We start from the raw sequence: 17,111 nt of genomic DNA on the forward strand, positions 1-17,111 counted from the left end.
CTAAGCAATTACTTTTTTTTTTTTTTAAAAAAGTTTTATTTTATTAGGCTTAGTATTATATTATAAAAACTTTCTTTTTAGTTAATTATTAAATATTATTTAAAAAATACTATAAATCTGCGCAATTTTTTATTAAAAAAAATTTATATTATATTTTAAAGCTTAAATTATAAACTATATTTAATTTTTTTTTAAAAAAAATTATATATTATTATATTAAAGCATTACATTTAATAGTAAAAAATTACTAATTGTAGTAAAATTTTAGCATTATAATTAATTTAACTAGGCAACTAACTTGCCTGTGTAATATATTAGTTTAAATTTTAGTAAAATTTTAATAAAGTGCGCAGCTCGCCTAGGCGCGCAGCTTGCCTGTGTAATACGTTATTTTATATCTAACATGAGATTATCTCTAACAATAGTGTACCTTTTAGTACTGCGTTTGTAGGATCTCAGGTACGCAAGGACTGCATAAACTCTGTTTAGAAGTGTTTCATAACGTGGTATTAACAAGTTCATATAATGCAACCGACCTTCCTTTGGTCTCCAGATTTGTGGGGGTCTATCTGCTGCATGAAGTACGGTGTCTTTTCCGAATCCTGCTTCTTGTTGGAATACTCGTTGCCTTCCTACTGACATCTACTCTACGACCCGCTAGCGCGGTATGTATAATTTCCAGAGCAGCAAACTGGACCTACGAACATGCCCAACGCGCTCTCGACTTTAGAGGAAAGAGAATGATCTAAAGTTGATGAGATGTAAGTCCCGCCATGTTCCACTGCCAAGGAACCGAGCGCCGTGGTAGCAGCCAGAAACCTCCGTCTGTGACTTCCAAGAACCTACGAAAAGTCGAGGTTACCAGAGACTAGTTATTGAAGCTCAATCCGTACTTAAGCAGCCACAACAAATTCCTATTTGCGCATATAGTCAAACCAAGCTATGCCCGTCTATCTGCAGCTTCCGCGATTTCTATACTCTTGACCACCGCTCTCGCGAATGCTTCTCCGCAGATCCCAAGATGGGACTTGATCGCGGTATGGGCCAGTGGCGTCACCGACAGAAACAACGCAACCGTTGCCCGGCCGTTTCCTTCGCAGCTTGAACGATGATTCAGTAGGCTTTAACCCTATTTTAGGATTGCTGTCGGCACTACAGGCCTTGTTACATAGACTTATAGCTTTGGGGCCTGCTGTCTAGTCTCCTTCTATGACGCTTTCCTTCTTTTGCTATTAAGTCGACCTTAACTTTCCCGTCTCAAACTAAAAATGATTGTCCATTATATAGATCGGGTCTGCTTCATCTGTCGGATAGTCACGGTCGCGTTGTTGGCTTGATGTGTACAATTGGTATGCTATTATTTTCATGAAAGTGGGGCATGTTAGCTTTCATGTTATACTTAAATCTCAGCCACCCAGTCTCTCAGCGTTGCCCTTAGCGTCCTTTCGACCCCCGCTTCAATCCAAAAATGTCCAGCTCCTTCGACTTCAACACCGATGAACTGTGATTCAGGCCCAGCTTTGAGGTGCTCAGCCCAGTCGTGGATCTTCTTTGCAGAAGCAAAGATATCTTGGTCACCGTAAATGGCTAGCGCTGCATGCTTCCCAACAACCTCCTGGTAACCTTCGCTTGGCCTGCTCCAAAACTTGTGGCCTAGAGCTGGCGCCGCAAGCGTAGAGATAGGGGACGTAAGGGGTGATATGAGTAGATATCGGACCTCTGCTACTGTGACATCCACGTTCTTCGTCTCTTCCAGCGGCGAGACTGGCCCTTCTTCCGCAAGCCTTCGATGGCTCAGGCTTCTTATCCGGGTCTTTAGATCCAGGCTCCGACTCCCATCAAAACTCCTGCGAATCTCTCGACTGCTTCTCCTTTGGTAGGCACTCGTCTCCTCTCCGCCCATCGTAACAGAAAGCTTTGGCTCGTGTCCAGGCTTTCTTCTCTTCTCTCGTGCTTGCTCTCTAGCAAAGTTTTTCCATTCCAGGCTACTCTGGCCGGCGAGCTTGTGTGCCCGTAGAAGTATCTCATCCGCAGCGCTACCTGTTATAGGACAAGAAAAAGGATGTAGAATGGTTGGAAGGGGCGGCAAATGTTTAAGGATCAGGGAGCCGTATGAGTACCCGCCTAGTATGACTACTGGGGGCTCTCCACTCCGCGTCCGCGTGGAGTCGCCTGAGCTGTGCGACAGTAGTGATACAGGAGACTGCTCAGGCGTGAAAGGAATATCTGAAATTGGAGACGGCTGCAGGTAGCACATATAGTGCAGGAAAAAGGCGGCGAAGGAGCTATAGTCTTCGAGTTCTGGCTTGCCTGACCAACTGGTGCGTCCTTTTGAACCATGTGCACCTCTTATAAGAGTCAATCATCTTGTCACCCATCGCAAGTGTGCGGAATGAACCCTACCTGAAGTTGAAAGATCCGACTATCCAGCCAGCCTTCAAGGACTCGTCCACAACGATACCCACCACACGATCATCGTAACTACCGCCCATTGGTGCATAAGGATGCGCCATAATGATTCCTCGTTTCCTCCATCGTGTCTTACTTGCAGCATCTGAGGTGTTCAGGGCAGCTGGGTGATATATGCGACAATCGAGTGTCATATCATCATGGATAGAGGGAATCGTGAAGCTGTAGTGCGGCTCTGGCGACTGCCGCGTTCTTTGGGTCATTTCGAGACCCCGTCGCAAGTCCTCAGCTCATCGCATGACTCGGTTAGGTTGGGGCGGTTAGTTACAGCTCGTGCGACTTGGCTGTGTAGAGTGTGGGGGAAAGTCCAGGATTGCGGAGGATTCCCGGTTTGCCTGTGCTGAGATTAGGACTCTTAGTCAGCAAAGTACAAGAAGTTGTGCATCTTCGCCGCGATGAATAGGCAAGCTTCATGCTGAGATGGTACAATGAGTCGCATGTATTCGACTACGCTACACGACGAGAATTAGGCTAATAGCACATCTCGCATCCCAGCATTGATAATCTATCCTACTGAGACATACAATAATTTACAATGGAAAGCTAGTAGTCTTCTAGTCTGTATCGGTATCTTGATGTGATATCATAAGCTCTGGGTCAGGATCCTCATCGTCAGTATCAAACAAGTGCTGCTTAGGCGGAACAGATTTGGGCGGAGAGCGGCCTATTCTGATCGCAGATCCTGTCATCTCCTCATTTGGCGCCGAATGAAAGTCATCGTGGTCCAATAGTGTCTCAACAGCTTTCTCCTTGCCCTTTCGCCTCATTCCAAGAGCTTCTTCTAGGACCTCCTTGCCTTGCTTGAAGGCTTCTAGCTCCGCTCCAATAGCACATACAAGCAGGTTCCAACTTCTAGAAGAAGCAAGGTCCGACTTCTCCTCAAGATATCTGATCGTTGATTCCATCTGCTCTAGTAGTTTTGAAGAATCTGGGGAGTCACGCCGTCCTGCTTGTTGCATGTAACTTTGAAGACTTGTTTCGTAATCTGCCACCTTCTTCACCACATCGTTCCACATGAAGGCACCTTCGTCGAGTGCACTACGATCCGTGTCGACCTCTTCACACTTCTCGGCCAATCTTGTGTATTCGTCTTGCCAGTACTCGCGTGCCATTTCAAGCGTCCTTCGTTTCGCGGGGAGGGAAAGGAAGGGAGATGACGATAGTGATACGTGGTTCGCGTTCGGGGGTCGTGCCAGGAAGCTCGAAATCTCTCTGTCCAAAAGCGATAATGATGTCTTGTAGGAAGATAGCTTCGCTTCTACAGAATTCTCGGTATCTGCCAGCTCATCCAAGATCCGTCGATGCCGCCTTTTGAGAGCCCACAGCTCCTCCTCCTTCTGCCGTATCTCCTGCTCCAACTTGGATGCCTCGATCTGTAGAGTTTGAGCCCTTGCGCCAACGCTCTCACCCTCGATGTCTTTTATCTTATTCTCCAGGCGCAAGCGCTTCTGGCTCCAAGCTTCAGTATTTTCCAGTGTGAGTTGCAGGTTCCTCAAGTCTTCGTCTAGCAGATCCAGCTCCTCAGCTCTGACGCTTGCCAGTCGCCTTATCCGTCTCGATATGCCCAGCCTCGCAGCATTAAGACCCACCTTCTGCTTTCTAGGCATGTACTCGTTGTTTCCATTCTCGGCGCTTCTGTCCGTGGATCTGACACTGCTGACTGTCGGCGTGGTACTACCATTCGACACCAGATCCTCCGGTATCGTGTCTTTCCCACTCAAAGCACCCATCAAAGCATCTGCTTGCGCGTCGAGAAGCTCTTGAAGCTGCTGTTCGAGGTGTCGCGCTCGTCGTTGCAGCGCTAATAAACCGTCGGGGACGCGAGGTGGAGGCGATAAGCTTGATTTGGGCATACTCCATAGCACTGATGAGGTTACCGGAGGTGGTACACGTGGAGAAGGTGGGGAGTTGTAAAGTGGTAGCTCATGGTCGCGTGCGTGCGGATCTTCAAAGGAGTTCCGAAATCTAGGAGGAGACAGGGAGCCGAGTACCGAGTTGAAGATGGACATGGCTAATCATGGAGAGGGGAGTGATGTTGGCAAGAAGGGGAGGAAGCTGATCTGATAGCCCTGGAGTTGTCGTGTGTGTTTGTTCGGGCGAGGTATGAACTCATTACTGCCATGTGAACACTGAACAAATCATTGGGCTCGGAGGTTTCTTAGTCAGCGGAGGCGCCTTTCGTGAGGGAAGGCAGGTGACTATTGATGTACCAGGTGGTCATGGAGCTCTCGCTCAAAAGTCACAGGGCAGGCAGGGCGGTTGTTGAGAACGCGAAAAGGGTACTTTAGTCTGTGGGATGAATTGGTGGTAGATGGGGAGCATGGGCTGGAAGAAGGTAGGGTGGTTCCAAGGAGCAATTCACGTCGAAGCACCTTTGAGGCTTCCTCTTTGAACAAAGGATCGGAAGGACGAGAGAAGGTAGTTCGTTTTCAGGTGGAAACTTCACATGAAATACAAGTAAAATGGGGGTCAGAGGTGTGTCCAAGAGAAATGGATGAGTGTTGCTCGACTGCACGTGGGTCCAACCCGACGAACCTCCGCCCCGCCATGCCTAGTCGGGTGTTAGCTCTTTTCCCAACTCTCGGCCTCGCTTAGCAGCCCACCTCGAGAGCGAATTTGGTCTCTCGAATAACGTCAAATCGACACCGCGACAACAGCACGAACCCAGGACACCCAACCGTACGTCTTTTTCAACTTCAAAACGGCCTCTCGGACCATCGCTGACAGCGTGACTCTAGCAGCCGTCTATTCCACCGACATACAACATGGCTGACGCACCTGCTCCCGCTCGCGGCGGATTCGGATCTCGTGGTGATCGTGGAGGTGATCGTGGCCGTGGCCGCGGTCGTGGACGCGGTCGCCGTGGCGGAAAGACCGAGGTGCGCATATCCAGCTTTCGAGGCTGCAGATGGCAGAAAATTGACAACTGGTACAGGAGAAGGAATGGCAGCCCGTTACCAAGCTCGGCCGTCTCGTAAAGGCTGGCAAGATCAAGAGCATGGAGGAGATGTACGTTTGCTACAGCTGCAAATTGGGATTGGGCGCGCTTTATTGACAGTTTTGCAGCTACCTCCACTCTCTCCCCGTCAAGGAGTACCAGATCGTCGACTTCTTCCTGCCCAAGCTCAAGGACGAGGTCATGAAGATCAAGCCCGTCCAGAAGCAGACCCGTGCCGGTCAGCGTACCCGCTTCAAGGCCATCGTCGTCATCGGTGACTCTGAGGGCCACATTGGTCTCGGTATCAAGACGTCCAAGGAAGTCGCGACCGCCATCCGCGCCGCCATCATCATCGCCAAGCTCTCCGTCGTGCCCATCCGAAGAGGCTACTGGGGAACCAACCTCGGTGAGCCTCACTCGCTGCCCACCAAGGAGAGCGGAAAGTGCGGTTCCGTTACCGTCCGTCTCATTCCTGCTCCCCGCGGTACTGGTCTGGTCGCTTCCCCCGCTGTCAAGCGCCTGTTGCAGCTCGCTGGTGTTTCCGACATTTACACCGCCTCGGCCGGCTCCACCAAGACGCTCGAGAATACGCTGAAGGCTACCTTTGTCGCCGTCGCAAACACCTACGGTTTCCTCACACCCAACCTGTGGAAAGAGACGAAGCTCACTGAGAGCCCGGTTGCAGAGTTCTCAGATCTCCTGCGCGAGGGCAAGAGGTACTAGAGAGGGGGTTTTGGGCGACATGGGTCTTTTCTAGCATTCCAGGGTTATGGCGCGAGGCAATGCATTCGGGTCATCACCTATGTATCCAACGATAGTGCTGGGTCACCCGGCATGAAAATGAACAATTTCAAACTTGCGCTTCCCCTTGCTCCTCCATTTTTTTCTTTTGCTCCCTGTTTTACCATTTCCAATACCATGCACTGCCGAACTTTGCTCCCCTATACACACAGCGGCCTTGATGCACACCTTGAGCTTCCGCATACCTTCCGCTTGAAACAAGTGTCCCCGTGATTGTGCCCGATGCAACTTGCCACGTCATGGCGCAAAGGTGGCTTGCTGAGCGCTGGCGAGACATGTTCAGGTAGTAATTTTGGTCAGAAGCTAATACCATGATCAAAGGGAGGGGATTGGTAACTTGGCAGATCAGGTAAGAGTTTTAGATTTGATTGCTCACACCTCAGCAGGTGGAACCTTCAACATTCAACAGAGGGTGTCTTTCACGTGCCCTGCCAGCACCCTAGGGATCTACGGAAATAGAAGCAAGAAGCCAAGTCTGTCGGATCCCATCCTACTACAAAGTGGTGCCAAGTATCCATGGGAGATGGATAGGGATAGAAAGTACAATCAACGGACTGTACCATACAAAAACGCACCATGGTCTTTGGGAAATGCGGCGCGAGCCAGAAGGGAAAAAAGTCTAGCGATCGACTTGGGGTGAATGAAGCGAAGAATAAGCACAGACAGGAGAAGTGAAAATAAGGCCACAAGACGGAATTACAAGAAAAGCTGTAAGAGGATAATAGTTATAACAAGTCGAGCCAAGTCCAATTTTCGCCTGGAAAGGTGCTCGTGTCGCCTGGGCAGTGGGGGTGTATCATTCAATCGTCCGAAAACGCCAGGAGACGATGTGCGACTGAAAAAAAAATCAAGAAAATAGCAGACAAACCCGGATAACCGGTTACCAACGTTTCTTTTCCCGCATTGGCGAAGCGAAAAAAAAAAGATGAGTTGCGTCCCTGCGCGGAATGGAAGTTGAAATCATCAGGAAGATACCTGAAGCTCGTCAGAGACGAAGGGACTTAGCAACCAATGTCACTCACTCGTCTCCTTCGTCCACGACTGCCACCTTCTGGACGCTGCGCAAGGACGTCACGTAGTTGCGGGTCATCTTTATCCTTGTCGACATGATGCACGCGTACATGTCTGTTGAACAAGATGCAAATCAGCATCGAGTCAGTTGGAATCTGTTGGATGGGACGCACCTTTGTAGGTTGTCAGGCCTTGGGTACTTGTGTTCTCTATCTGGACAGAACGGGCAAACGTAACCAGGGGACTGGTGGACCAGACCGTGCCGGATCATCTCGTTCTTTCGCTTGAAGCCTTTTCCCCCTTCGGCTCGTGGACAGCCAATGACAGGACAGTAGTGTGGTCGACTCTGTGAATGTACATTTGCGTGCGAGCTATGGGAAATTTGTAAGGAAGCGCTTATACTGGGAGTTGAACTTACTTGAGAAGATACTGCGTCTGAAAAGGAGCAGCATTGCAATTAGGATAATCGCACTTGAACGCACCAGAGCCGTGCGAAGGTATATGCTGTATACCGGAGCCAATAGGTGGGGGTAACAGTCTTGACGCAAGCGCACCGTCTAAGCTCATATGCCGCGGGCGGCCCTCTATGGGTGTTTGTGCTGTCCCAGGACTAGGGCCTTCTGAGCTTTGATAGCTTTCGCTCGTGGATGCTGAATGTAAAGTAGAGGCATATGGCCCGCCTTCGGATGCTTGTGAAGGTCTCCGCGCATCAGCACCAAAGACGCCTCCGCCTCCTAATCTTAGAAAGAGGTCTCCTCGCTGTAGCTCGCTACTTGCACTGACAGGCGAGGAAGCGCTCAGCGGAGGGAAAGGCGTGGCTGGAGAGTGGGAGCTTATGGACAGCTGTCGTACGATTGAGGTGGGCGAATGCCCGACTGAAGAGATTGACTGTCGATGGAGGAATGCACCATTTGCCCGATTTGCTTCTTGATCACTTGTTGCCGAGCGTGCTATATCGTCGAGGTGTCGAAAGGACGGTAGTGGCTGTTGCTGAATGGGCGAGCCTGCTGCCCCGTCACGTGGTGGGGATTGCGTCTGTAGTGCGGGGAGGGTGTCTGTCGTTGGCCCTCTGGAGTGCAATATTGTCAGCTGTTGAAGGTGGGGTGATGTTGCTAAGAAGTGGTCGTGGGGGTGTCCATTGGTGACTGCCCCATGTAGCAGGGCTGACTGGTCTGGTGACGTGGCCGACAGTGTGGAAGCGGCGGGCGTCGTCGAAGGCGTGCCGTGTGTAGGTAGGCGTGCATGGTTGGGTACTATGGCCAGTGACGACGGGTGTGAGGGGCGCCTATCTACCGCAAGACTTGTGGACATGAGGTCGTCTGCTTCCATTACTGAATCTCTGTGCGGGGGTCTCGCTGTCGGCAGGTTGGGCGCTGAAGGAGCCGTGTCTGGCGACTCGTCGTCCATGGGGTCGTCGTCTACCTCTGACTCTGAATCCGAGTTGAGTGCTTGCTCACTCACTTGCTGCGCAATGTCCGGTCGGTTCGGAGCCATCTCACGGATGAGGACACAGTCTCCTTGGGTGGGCCGAGTCTTGCGTCGATTAGACTTGTTCTGTCTTCGGGAGGAAGGAGAACTGACGCTTTGGATCCTCGGGGGTGGTTGGAAAATGTGGGTGATGATGGGCGGCGGAGAAGGGCTTGGCTTTGCTTTGACAACCACGGGCTGGAGGCCAGGAGATTTTAGAAGTGCGTCGTCGTCTTCGTAGTATGCCCCGGAATCGAGCATGTGGGGTAATGACGACGGGGGGGTAGAGTACAGAAGTACGAGTAGGCAGATGATGGGAGGAGGGAACGTGGTTATCCCAAGGACACCTCGTCGAAAGCTCCAAGATAGAGACCAAGACGGCAGCGGCGGAGAGAACGAGTGTTACAACGAGCCCAGTCTTTGATGGCTGTCTGGAGGAGCGTTAGCATGACCATGGATGGCATTCCTGTCGCGGCGACGGTCCAAGAAAAAAAAGTAGATTCTCTGGTTGGGAAGTTTGGTCGACTCAGTTGTATGATGCAAAAGGGACAGATGATTCGACGCAGGCACGCACGCGAGGGACGACGAGGAAAGCGTGGAAGAATTATGGAGAAACAGGTAGTAGGCAAGTGCCGGGTGGAGAAGGCCTCGAGGCGGCTCTGCGCGGTTGAAAAACGTACCCGAAGGGTGCCAGTGCGACGACGACGGCGACGACGACGACAACGACTACTGCTGCTGCTACTGCTACTACTAGCTACTACTTTTTCAGCCTCAAGGCGGTGTCGAAGGCTGCCAACGGCAAAACATCAAAGTCGAGCCCAAGTGCGCTGGCAGGCAGCTGGACGGGGACGGATAACGACCTTGGCATCTACGACGACGACGACAACGACAACGACAACGACAACGACAACGACGATGGGGTGGTATGCGTCTGCCCGCACAGCTTGAGACGGCGACGACGGCACGACGGCCAGCGCGCTCTTTGATGAGGAGGCTGATTGCGGGGGCTGGCAAAAACGGCGGGAACTCGGGGAGAGGAGAGGCAGAGAGGCTGACTGACTCGTGACTTTGGCCGGGGGAGGAGAGAGCGAGAGGTAGAGAAAGAGAAAGAGAGAGAGGTTGCTGCAGGTAGGTGGTCGAGGACGAGAAGAGTGAAGCAATTGACTCGAGCCTGGCTGCTTTTCGCTCGCTCGCCCATGATTGCTTCGAGGCGCAGCGGGAGCTTACCCTACCTCAACCTGCCTAACTGCCCTACTGCCTACAGCGGCGCGAGGCTCCAATCCCCGAGTGACATTGAGGCTCCCGCCGTCAAAGCAGGGCAACCCACGGCCGGCCGCCCAATGCCAACCAACGGTTGCGTCTGTGCGCTGCGCTGCGCTCGCTCGCTCCTCTCTCCCCGCTTTCATCCCCCTCTCTGCCCTCTGCTCTGGGCCCTGGGCCCTCTCTCTGCCTCTCTCCCATGGGGTTCGGGCCAAAGTCCGCCTAGAGCTGCCCGTGGGGCTCTCTCACCTCACCTCACCTCACCTCACCTCACCTGGTAGTGAGTGCGTGCACCACCCTGCGTGTCTTTGCCCAAAATAAGATGAAAATAAAAATAAAAATAAAAATGAAAGCGGATAAATCCTTGATTCGACTTCTTCCATCCAGCCAGCAGCGCGCCCCCTCCCTCCGAGAGAAAGCCTTCCTGTCGTCGTTGTTGTGCTCCCTCGTCGTGCCCTCCTGGCATTGGCTGTTGCCGTGCGGCCATGCATGCGCGGGGTCAAGCGAACTCCAGGCCTATGCGCCCCCGTCAGCCATCCCCCAAACATGCCACGGCCCTATCACGTCGGAACTGGTGCAAAAATATATTGACTGCCCGTGTCTGGTCTACTACACGCCCATGTTGTCCCCCTCGCTCACCATGCTAATGCTATTTCTACCCTCTCCCCCACTAGACTATCGTACACTGCCCCTGTCTAGAAATGCCTCAAATCTCCTCCTCTAATGTGCTGTTGCTGAATGCATCCACGCTCCATACTCACACTCACGCCAACCCCACCCCCACCATCACCATCACCATCACCTTTGCGGCTGAGCAATGGCGAGGACAAGGCTGAAAAAAAACCCCCAATCATAACCAGGCTGATGCAAGCAATGCTTACGCCCAAAATGAAAAACGCCATGTACAAATCTCGTCCAATCCCATTTTACCCTCAGCCACACAATGCACAATCGGCCTGCGCACGTGCGCACCAATCACCACATCATGCCTCTGGCTTGCTGCTGCTGCTACTGCCCCCAAACCCGGGAATGCCCGTGAACTTTGCGCCCGGAGGCATCCGCGGTCGCCCAAAGTTCTCGTCCAGGTCCAGAATCACCTTGAGAGCGTTTCGGCTGCGGAGATACGGCAACGGTGCCTTGGCTTCTGCGAGCCCAACCGAAGGCTCCAGGCTGGATTCAGAGTGCGACTCTGCTCCTGGCATCGGCAACGCCCTTGAAATCAACTCGTTAGCCCCGTGCTCTCCAACGCTGCCCAAGAAAACATACCTCTGTAGCACCTCGTAGCCAGCCAGCGTGAATCCAAACTGGGGCGACGATCGCATGATACGCGCGGGCCCACCCTTGAAAAAGGCCCTGAAGCCCTCCTCTCGCCAGATGGTCTGCGCCGCATGCCGAAGCCCGTTGTACGTCGCCTCGCCCTTTCGAGCCTCGACCTGCAACCTCGTCTTGATCACGTCGCACGGCGTGGTAAAGTACGCCGCAGGCATACCCGCAATGGCACCGGCAGTCAACATCTGGACAACCCCCAAAGACTTCTGAGGACTCTCGCCGAAAACGTCCTTTTTCAAGTGGCTGTACGCCGGGAAGTAGATGGCCGAGAAAGGGACATCACGCAGGAGACATGCGCTAGCTCCCTTGTACAGACCAACAAGACCCAAATTCCGGACAATCCACATGGCAGAACGCCGGGGTACTCCTTCGACGTTCTTTGAGAGTTCACCCTGAATCTGTAACCGGATCTTGACAATCTCCAGGGGGTTCGTAAACACCTATTCACATTCCGTGTTAGCCTGTTGTGCCCTCTACTACTACTACTATTACACGCTGGTTTCGAGACACTGAAATTACTCACTACTTGACAAGCACCCGCTGAACCACCCGCGAGCATCTCAGCTGCGAATTTGATGTTGCCCGTCGACTTGTCCGTCATTTTCCCGCGCACAAGATCATTGACCGTCAGCTTAATCGCCTTCTCCGGTGCCACACCAACAAGCTGTGGGAGCACGCCGGAATAGAGACCCTTGAAGCCCTCGTTCTTGATCACCTTCTTTGCGCAGTCCAGCGAGTTCTTGTACAGAACATGTCCGACACCCGAGCTCCTCTGGTTCTGCATCCTCGTCTTCACCAAATCGATCGGGTACACCATCAATGCACCAAACGCACCAGCCAAGGACCCGAGCGCAAAGTGGTGGACCGATTCGAGCACGTCGTGCCATATCGAGTGTGTGGTTGCAAAGACCTTTTGGCCAACGTCAGATATCGCGTTGGCTCCTAGCGTGCCCACGCGGTGCCACGACGGATCGAGAACGCGAGCGAAATCGCGCAGACCCAGCCGGCCCGTAGTTTCGTCTAGGCCAGCAAAGTGGAAGAGGATATCCGCCTCCATGGGCGTATACAGGTTGAAGCGGCTTATCCTGGCAGCCTCGTTGAGGAAATCCGTGCGGGTGATTTTGCCGTCGGAGCTCTTTTGTGTCGCATTGCGAATAATAAGCTCAATCATGTCCATTTGCTGAATGACGTTCTGGAAGGCGCGCACGTTGGCGTAGGAAATCTTGCTTCCTGCTGAGATGTTGCAGAGCGTCGGCAGATTCTCGAGGAGATAGTCGGAGAGCTTGTGGCTGGCCGTTTCGCGTACAATGCGCTGAAAGTCCTCTGGCTCAATGAACCCATCCTTGTCCTTGTCAAACGACGTAAAGCCCTGGCGGACGCGTTCTCCCTGCAACCCTCGCAGCATCTGGGCAAACTGGGGATACGTCATGGCATGCCTGTGCTTCTTGCCGCCGACGTAGAGCGAGGCCCAATCGCCTTCCCAGTTGAACGGTAGGCTGTCCTCGGTCTTGTGTGCCCTCCATGTCGAGTAGAAGTCGTCAAAGTTGATGTAGCCCGTCCGGTTCTTGTCGAAGAAGCGGAAGACGACCTCGTACTCGGCGTCGGGCTTGGCAAGTAGGTTCTGGAAGACGGACCAGTCATGTATGCTGACCCTGCCTTTCTGGTCGCGATCGGCCACCTTGAAAAGGATGCCATACTGGTATCGCTTGATCTTGTGCTGTAGCCAGCCAGGCGCGCCGTTAGCTTGGACCCAACCCAACACAGGGACACCTTTGCAGACGGAAGCTGCTTACGTAGTCTTCGCCCTCGGGAGCAACCGCGTTGATGAACTGGTCCTCGTTCAGAAAGTAGTCGTCCGACTGCTCGTCTTTCTGGGCATGCTTCATGAAGATGGCGCGCGTAAGCTGCGACAACTGCGGCTCGTCGGTGGTGCCCAGCAGCACCTCGCCCACTTGTTCCGTGACCGTGGCCATGGTGTGAGAGATTGACAGCGGTCCGACGTCGAGAAGGCGCAATTGGCCTATGGGCAAGTCGGATAGTCGGGTATATAGGACTTAGGACGAGGAGGGGAGAGAGGGAGAGGGATGAGTCGGCCAACACGCCGTCCAGGATGGAGCTCGCGGTGCGTGCGAGCTCGGAGGTTAAGCCAATTTTATTGGCGAATTAGTGGCGGGGATTTTGGAGACGCGTGGGGAAGGCACGGGGAACCAGAAGCAAGCCCTAGTGAGCAGTCAATCAATTAAATTTTTATAGAAAAGTCGCCGTATCTTGCAGTCACAGTCTTGTTCACCGTAAGCTACAGCTGATTGCAAGCTCTTTGCAAGTCTTTGCTGCCTCTTAGGTGGCCTGGCTTAACCCTTCAAGCCGCCTTCACCGCCCCCTATCGGCTACGGCCCCGGTCACAGTGGCCTCGGGCTGCAGAGACCAAGTGATCGCTGGTAACCTGGGGTTCGATTGATTCTGTGCTTGGATTCGGTATTGCTGAGCTGCCGGTTCCCGTGAGGCTCTGTCAGGTTGTACGGTGGTTGTACATCTCTCCTACTCCAGACAGACCAAGCAACGTTGGAGCTGTCAAGCGCCTACATCGCAGCGACATGTCCATGGTGCGTGATGCAAAAACACCTGTCAATGTCCGCCAGCCAGAGACTTGCGTCGTGTTTCTTGTTCGTGCGTACGGATGCACGGCGACTGGCATACCCAGGCGCTCGCCGCGAGGTCGGGAAGGATCGGAGGACGGATAGATGGCAATGGCTAGCGTATCTAGTGGAGCAGCAGCATTCCAAGGTTGGACGAAATGGCCTAGGAGAGCAGAGAGGCATCGACGAGAAAGACAGATTCCAAATTGCATTATATCTCGCTCCTCAGGAGCTTGGTGGACAGCACTACTATACAGACGCTATTCATCGAACATCAAGACTTTCAAACAACGAGCCTTCCTGGCTCCATTTCCAAAACACTCTTGACGCGCTCGAGGAAAACCCGTCCTCTCTTCTCGTCGCCTTTGGGCACGCTAACACTGAATACGTTGAGGGGCCCAACGACCCCTTCCGCTCCACCGACTGTAGACGACTTGCTTCCGCGAGATAGTGGTTTCCCAGCTAGAATATCTAGTACGTCCGGCCTCTTAAAGCTAGGTCTGCGCGTGCTCTGTAGTGTCGTCGCGGGAAAAGCAGTCACTTGAGCGACAAAGTGACCTCGCGAATACTTCCGTCCTGCCACCTTGTCCAAGCCAAGAACAGCGTTGAAAAGCTCGTCCGCAGAGGGCTTCGCGGACTTGGACTTTGGCAGATCCTCGTTTGCTAGCTCTGTGGCACGGGCAACGAAAGTAGATAGAGGGAGGAAGACACCTATTGAGTCCTTGACGCGTTTCTGGCACTCCATGACAGCCGTGAGAGAAACAGGCAGAGCCACTTCGACGTCGAGCTCGTCAATAGCCAACGGTGCTTCAGCGGCCTTCTTGGGCGCCTCCTTCTTTGGCGCTGGTTTGATGTTGGACAGATCGAGGTGAGACAGCTTCTCGAAACGCTCTGCCAACTCCAACGGGTATGAGCCTTGGATCTTACCAACGTATGCCAGGACGTCGCCCTTCAGCAATCGCCCGTTGGGGCCCGTGGCTGGGATCTTATCCGCCTCCTCTTTCGGCAAGCCGTTCACCTCCAGAAGATGTTGTACGGATGGATACAGTGGGTAGGTCTGCTTCGTAGCTTTCCCACTTGCAGATTTCTTCGACGCTTCAGATTGAGGCGGGGAGGAGGTTCGTTCTTCCTTGGGAGCCGGCTGAGACTTCTTATTGGATTCTTTTTTGGGCTGTTCTTGAGGAGCTTCTGCTTTTTTCGGTGCAGGGCTGTCTTCCTCGGGAAGTTCCAGTGAACTCAAATCATCGCCGGGCTCTGCTGTGACCCCAATCCTGGAGCCTACCTGGACTGCTTTAGATCCGTCTCCTTGCTGCAAATATTCGTTAGCGACATCTCACATAGCTGCTGTTGTCCCTTCACATACCAGAATCTTGGCCAAGATGCCGTCATCCTGAGCCTCTACATCCATTTGCGCTTTATCCGTCTCGATCTCGAGGAGGACGTCTCCGGCAGAAAAAGAATCACCTGTCTGGGTTAGTTCTGTGCCTTTAGAGTGTAGTAGATCGAAGGCGCTGCGTCTGTAGAGAGTGGTCGTACCTTCTTTGATCTTCCACGTCGCAATGTTACCCTCGGTCATCGTCGGAGAAAGCGCGGGCATGTTGAAATTGTGCGCAGCGAGCGAGGCCTGCCCGGAGTGGAACGCTATCCAACACGGTCAGTGATGCTTCCAATGCCCGGCCTGAAGAGTCGTTACCTCTCCGAGCACCATGATTACGCAACTGCTGTGTTGCAGCGCGCGCCGACACCCTGTATACCGCAGCGACTGAAGCCATGGGAGGTCAATTGGCCGGTGAGAGCAATCGCGCAGGTGTGCGGGAGGATCGAAGGTCAGATGCGCGAGAGTGTGGAAATGTTGGGCGGAACCAAGCTTCGGAAGGCTTGACGCTTGGACCGCATCCAATTGACATTTTCCCCAAAGTCGAACCACAGTCATGTTGCGCAGCTGTCAGTAACCGTCCCAGGTAGTCGTTAACCAGTTTTAAGCAGAGACGATGCGCTGGTCGTAGCATCGAATCAATTGCCCTACACTATGCCCGCCGTCTCGCAGGGCTTCGACCGTTTCCTACATCAGCAATCCCTCCGGCTGCCCTCCTCACTCCGAGCCGCCATCTTTGGAGCCCGAGAGCAGTTCTTCCACCCAAACGCAATTCGGAGCTCCCGATCCTTCACATCCTCGGGCGTACGCAGATACCAGTACCAATACCAAAGCGCTCTCAATCAAAAGCCGAGCGTCTTTGTAAACAATGACCCAGTGCTCCGACAGGTCGTCCAAACCCGACAGCCCGTCCTGATCTACCAGGCGCCGAAAAGTAGATGGTACTACGCCAAGGTCTATGGCGTTGCTGCACTATGGATAGGCGTTGGCGCGTACGCAATAAAGTTCAACGACGACATCAAGGAGAGGGACCTGGCCTTCTTCGTGCGGCCGACGTATGTTGTCGTAGGACTAAGCTTCATCGCCATTGGCTGCTATGTCTGTACCGCGCCTACCAACCGCATGCGCGCCCTCGAGGTCATGCCGAGTCTGCAGGGCGGTCCAATGCAGTTACGCATGACGGTCAGAGCGGCACCGTGGACGAGGGAACGGACTATATACTCTAATCTTGGGGGGGCGACAATAAGCGAGAAGACGGAGCCCATGGTGCAGGAATTGTTAGAGGCGGAAAGATCAAGGCGCCAAAGCGTGTTTGTGGACCTGGACCACTTGTCTGTTATGGGTCGCGTCTGGGAAGGATCTGCGCGCTGGGTGCACCAGAAATGGACAAACTTCTTCCTCCGATTCAAATTTGCCGTCTTGAGGTTCGGCATCGCGAAGGTTGAGGTACAAGGAGAGAAGTGGAAGATTGATTGCTCTGGGTGGTTGTTGGAAAATGGCAAAGGTACGTCGCAGGAAGCACTTTGCGCGATGGCACTAACGTTGAGGTAGCGATCGATCGCATCATCCCTGAGGAGTAGGCTTCGAGCTTGCACAGCGTGTAACCCGGAAATGGATGGCGGAGTTGCTGAGAACTATGCAATCACCAACCGAATCATTTCAACCTATACTATGGGAAGCGAACGTACGGCTGTGCAGATGGGTAACCTTGGTGGCATATGGCTTGTGGCATTGCCTGTAGGATTAGGTCTAAGTATGTACTATCGACCTGTTGAGATGGACCCGGCAATAGCAACCAACATGGGTAGCCTGCAATCTTGAGACA

General features: G+C 53.1%; 9 protein-coding genes across 9 annotated transcripts; 3 read left to right on the forward strand and 6 right to left on the reverse strand.

Annotated features, from left to right (window-relative positions):
- Nucleotides 1–1,399: 1,399 nt before the first annotated feature.
- On the reverse strand, nucleotides 1,400–2,672 carry K460DRAFT_379753 (uncharacterized protein; the record flags this gene model as incomplete). The annotated part of the gene is made up of 2 exons (XM_040935193.1): nucleotides 1,400–2,348; nucleotides 2,404–2,672. The coding sequence occupies 2 exons, from the start codon at nucleotides 2,670–2,672 to the stop codon at nucleotides 1,400–1,402; spliced, it is 1,218 nt and encodes a 405-aa protein (XP_040784301.1).
- Nucleotides 2,673–2,889: 217 nt separating this feature from the next.
- Nucleotides 2,890–4,946, reverse strand: K460DRAFT_369743 (uncharacterized protein). The gene has a single exon (XM_040934015.1). It carries the CDS (start codon nucleotides 4,476–4,478, stop codon nucleotides 3,024–3,026), a length of 1,455 nt encoding a protein of 484 aa, XP_040784302.1. The 5' UTR covers nucleotides 4,479–4,946; the 3' UTR covers nucleotides 2,890–3,023.
- A 264-nt stretch (nucleotides 4,947–5,210) lies between these two features.
- K460DRAFT_369744 (40S ribosomal protein-like protein S2) lies at nucleotides 5,211–6,385 on the forward strand. The gene is made up of 3 exons (XM_040934016.1): nucleotides 5,211–5,348; nucleotides 5,405–5,478; nucleotides 5,536–6,385. The coding sequence occupies exons 1-3, from the start codon at nucleotides 5,235–5,237 to the stop codon at nucleotides 6,128–6,130; spliced, it is 783 nt and encodes a 260-aa protein (XP_040784303.1). The 5' UTR covers nucleotides 5,211–5,234; the 3' UTR covers nucleotides 6,131–6,385.
- An 848-nt stretch (nucleotides 6,386–7,233) lies between these two features.
- K460DRAFT_172488 (uncharacterized protein) lies at nucleotides 7,234–9,375 on the reverse strand. Its single transcript, XM_040926977.1, has 4 exons — nucleotides 9,367–9,375; nucleotides 8,801–9,117; nucleotides 7,638–8,752; nucleotides 7,234–7,590 (listed from the first exon to the last, which is right to left on the reverse strand). The coding sequence occupies exons 2-4, from the start codon at nucleotides 8,945–8,947 to the stop codon at nucleotides 7,353–7,355; spliced, it is 1,500 nt and encodes a 499-aa protein (XP_040784304.1). The 5' UTR covers nucleotides 8,948–9,117; nucleotides 9,367–9,375; the 3' UTR covers nucleotides 7,234–7,352.
- K460DRAFT_172366 (uncharacterized protein) lies at nucleotides 9,252–10,284 on the reverse strand. The gene has a single exon (XM_040926975.1). The coding sequence runs from the start codon at nucleotides 9,882–9,884 to the stop codon at nucleotides 9,555–9,557; it is 330 nt and encodes a 109-aa protein (XP_040784305.1). The 5' UTR covers nucleotides 9,885–10,284; the 3' UTR covers nucleotides 9,252–9,554.
- K460DRAFT_172461 (uncharacterized protein) lies at nucleotides 10,077–10,799 on the forward strand. The gene has a single exon (XM_040926976.1). It carries the CDS (start codon nucleotides 10,269–10,271, stop codon nucleotides 10,668–10,670), a length of 402 nt encoding a protein of 133 aa, XP_040784306.1. The 5' UTR covers nucleotides 10,077–10,268; the 3' UTR covers nucleotides 10,671–10,799.
- A 130-nt stretch (nucleotides 10,800–10,929) lies between these two features.
- K460DRAFT_291735 (calcium-binding mitochondrial carrier protein-like protein Aralar1) lies at nucleotides 10,930–13,248 on the reverse strand (the record flags this gene model as incomplete). The annotated part of the gene is made up of 4 exons (XM_040929306.1): nucleotides 10,930–11,158; nucleotides 11,213–11,715; nucleotides 11,799–12,992; nucleotides 13,069–13,248. 4 exons carry the CDS (start codon nucleotides 13,246–13,248, stop codon nucleotides 10,930–10,932), a joined length of 2,106 nt encoding a protein of 701 aa, XP_040784307.1.
- Nucleotides 13,249–14,089: 841 nt separating this feature from the next.
- Nucleotides 14,090–15,753, reverse strand: K460DRAFT_369747 (uncharacterized protein). Its single transcript, XM_040934017.1, has 4 exons — nucleotides 15,605–15,753; nucleotides 15,448–15,552; nucleotides 15,275–15,375; nucleotides 14,090–15,220 (listed from the first exon to the last, which is right to left on the reverse strand). The coding sequence occupies exons 1-4, from the start codon at nucleotides 15,681–15,683 to the stop codon at nucleotides 14,195–14,197; spliced, it is 1,311 nt and encodes a 436-aa protein (XP_040784308.1). The 5' UTR covers nucleotides 15,684–15,753; the 3' UTR covers nucleotides 14,090–14,194.
- A 187-nt stretch (nucleotides 15,754–15,940) lies between these two features.
- On the forward strand, nucleotides 15,941–16,866 carry K460DRAFT_409190 (uncharacterized protein; the record flags this gene model as incomplete). The annotated part of the gene is made up of 2 exons (XM_040937230.1): nucleotides 15,941–16,790; nucleotides 16,838–16,866. The coding sequence occupies 2 exons, from the start codon at nucleotides 15,941–15,943 to the stop codon at nucleotides 16,864–16,866; spliced, it is 879 nt and encodes a 292-aa protein (XP_040784309.1).
- Between the last annotated feature and the right edge of the window lie 245 nt (nucleotides 16,867–17,111).

The sequence above is a fragment of the Cucurbitaria berberidis genome (assembly GCF_010015615.1).
Source record: "Cucurbitaria berberidis CBS 394.84 unplaced genomic scaffold K460scaffold_5, whole genome shotgun sequence".
NCBI lineage: Eukaryota > Fungi > Ascomycota > Dothideomycetes > Pleosporales > Cucurbitariaceae > Cucurbitaria > Cucurbitaria berberidis.

Coding starts and splice junctions, on each gene's coding strand:
- K460DRAFT_369743 (XM_040934015.1), bottom strand. CDS start 4,478: ATGTCCATCTTCAACTCGGTACTCGGCTCCCTGTCTCCTCCTAGATTT.
- K460DRAFT_369744 (XM_040934016.1), top strand. CDS start 5,235: ATGGCTGACGCACCTGCTCCCGCTCGCGGCGGATTCGGATCTCGTGGT. Junction 5,349..5,404: donor GCCGTGGCGGAAAGACCGAG/GTGCGCATATCC, acceptor CAACTGGTACAG/GAGAAGGAATGGCAGCCCGT. Junction 5,479..5,535: donor ATCAAGAGCATGGAGGAGAT/GTACGTTTGCTA, acceptor ACAGTTTTGCAG/CTACCTCCACTCTCTCCCCG.
- K460DRAFT_172488 (XM_040926977.1), bottom strand. CDS start 8,947: ATGCTCGATTCCGGGGCATACTACGAAGACGACGACGCACTTCTAAAA. Junction 8,753..8,800: donor CACCCCCGAGGATCCAAAGC/GTCAGTTCTCCT, acceptor AATCGACGCAAG/ACTCGGCCCACCCAAGGAGA. Junction 7,591..7,637: donor CAGACGCAGTATCTTCTCAA/GTAAGTTCAACT, acceptor AATTTCCCATAG/CTCGCACGCAAATGTACATT.
- K460DRAFT_172366 (XM_040926975.1), bottom strand. CDS start 9,884: ATGGGCGAGCGAGCGAAAAGCAGCCAGGCTCGAGTCAATTGCTTCACT.
- K460DRAFT_172461 (XM_040926976.1), top strand. CDS start 10,269: ATGAAAATAAAAATAAAAATAAAAATGAAAGCGGATAAATCCTTGATT.
- K460DRAFT_369747 (XM_040934017.1), bottom strand. CDS start 15,683: ATGGCTTCAGTCGCTGCGGTATACAGGGTGTCGGCGCGCGCTGCAACA. Junction 15,376..15,447: donor GACGTGGAAGATCAAAGAAG/GTACGACCACTC, acceptor TAACCCAGACAG/GTGATTCTTTTTCTGCCGGA. Junction 15,221..15,274: donor GCATCTTGGCCAAGATTCTG/GTATGTGAAGGG, acceptor GAATATTTGCAG/CAAGGAGACGGATCTAAAGC.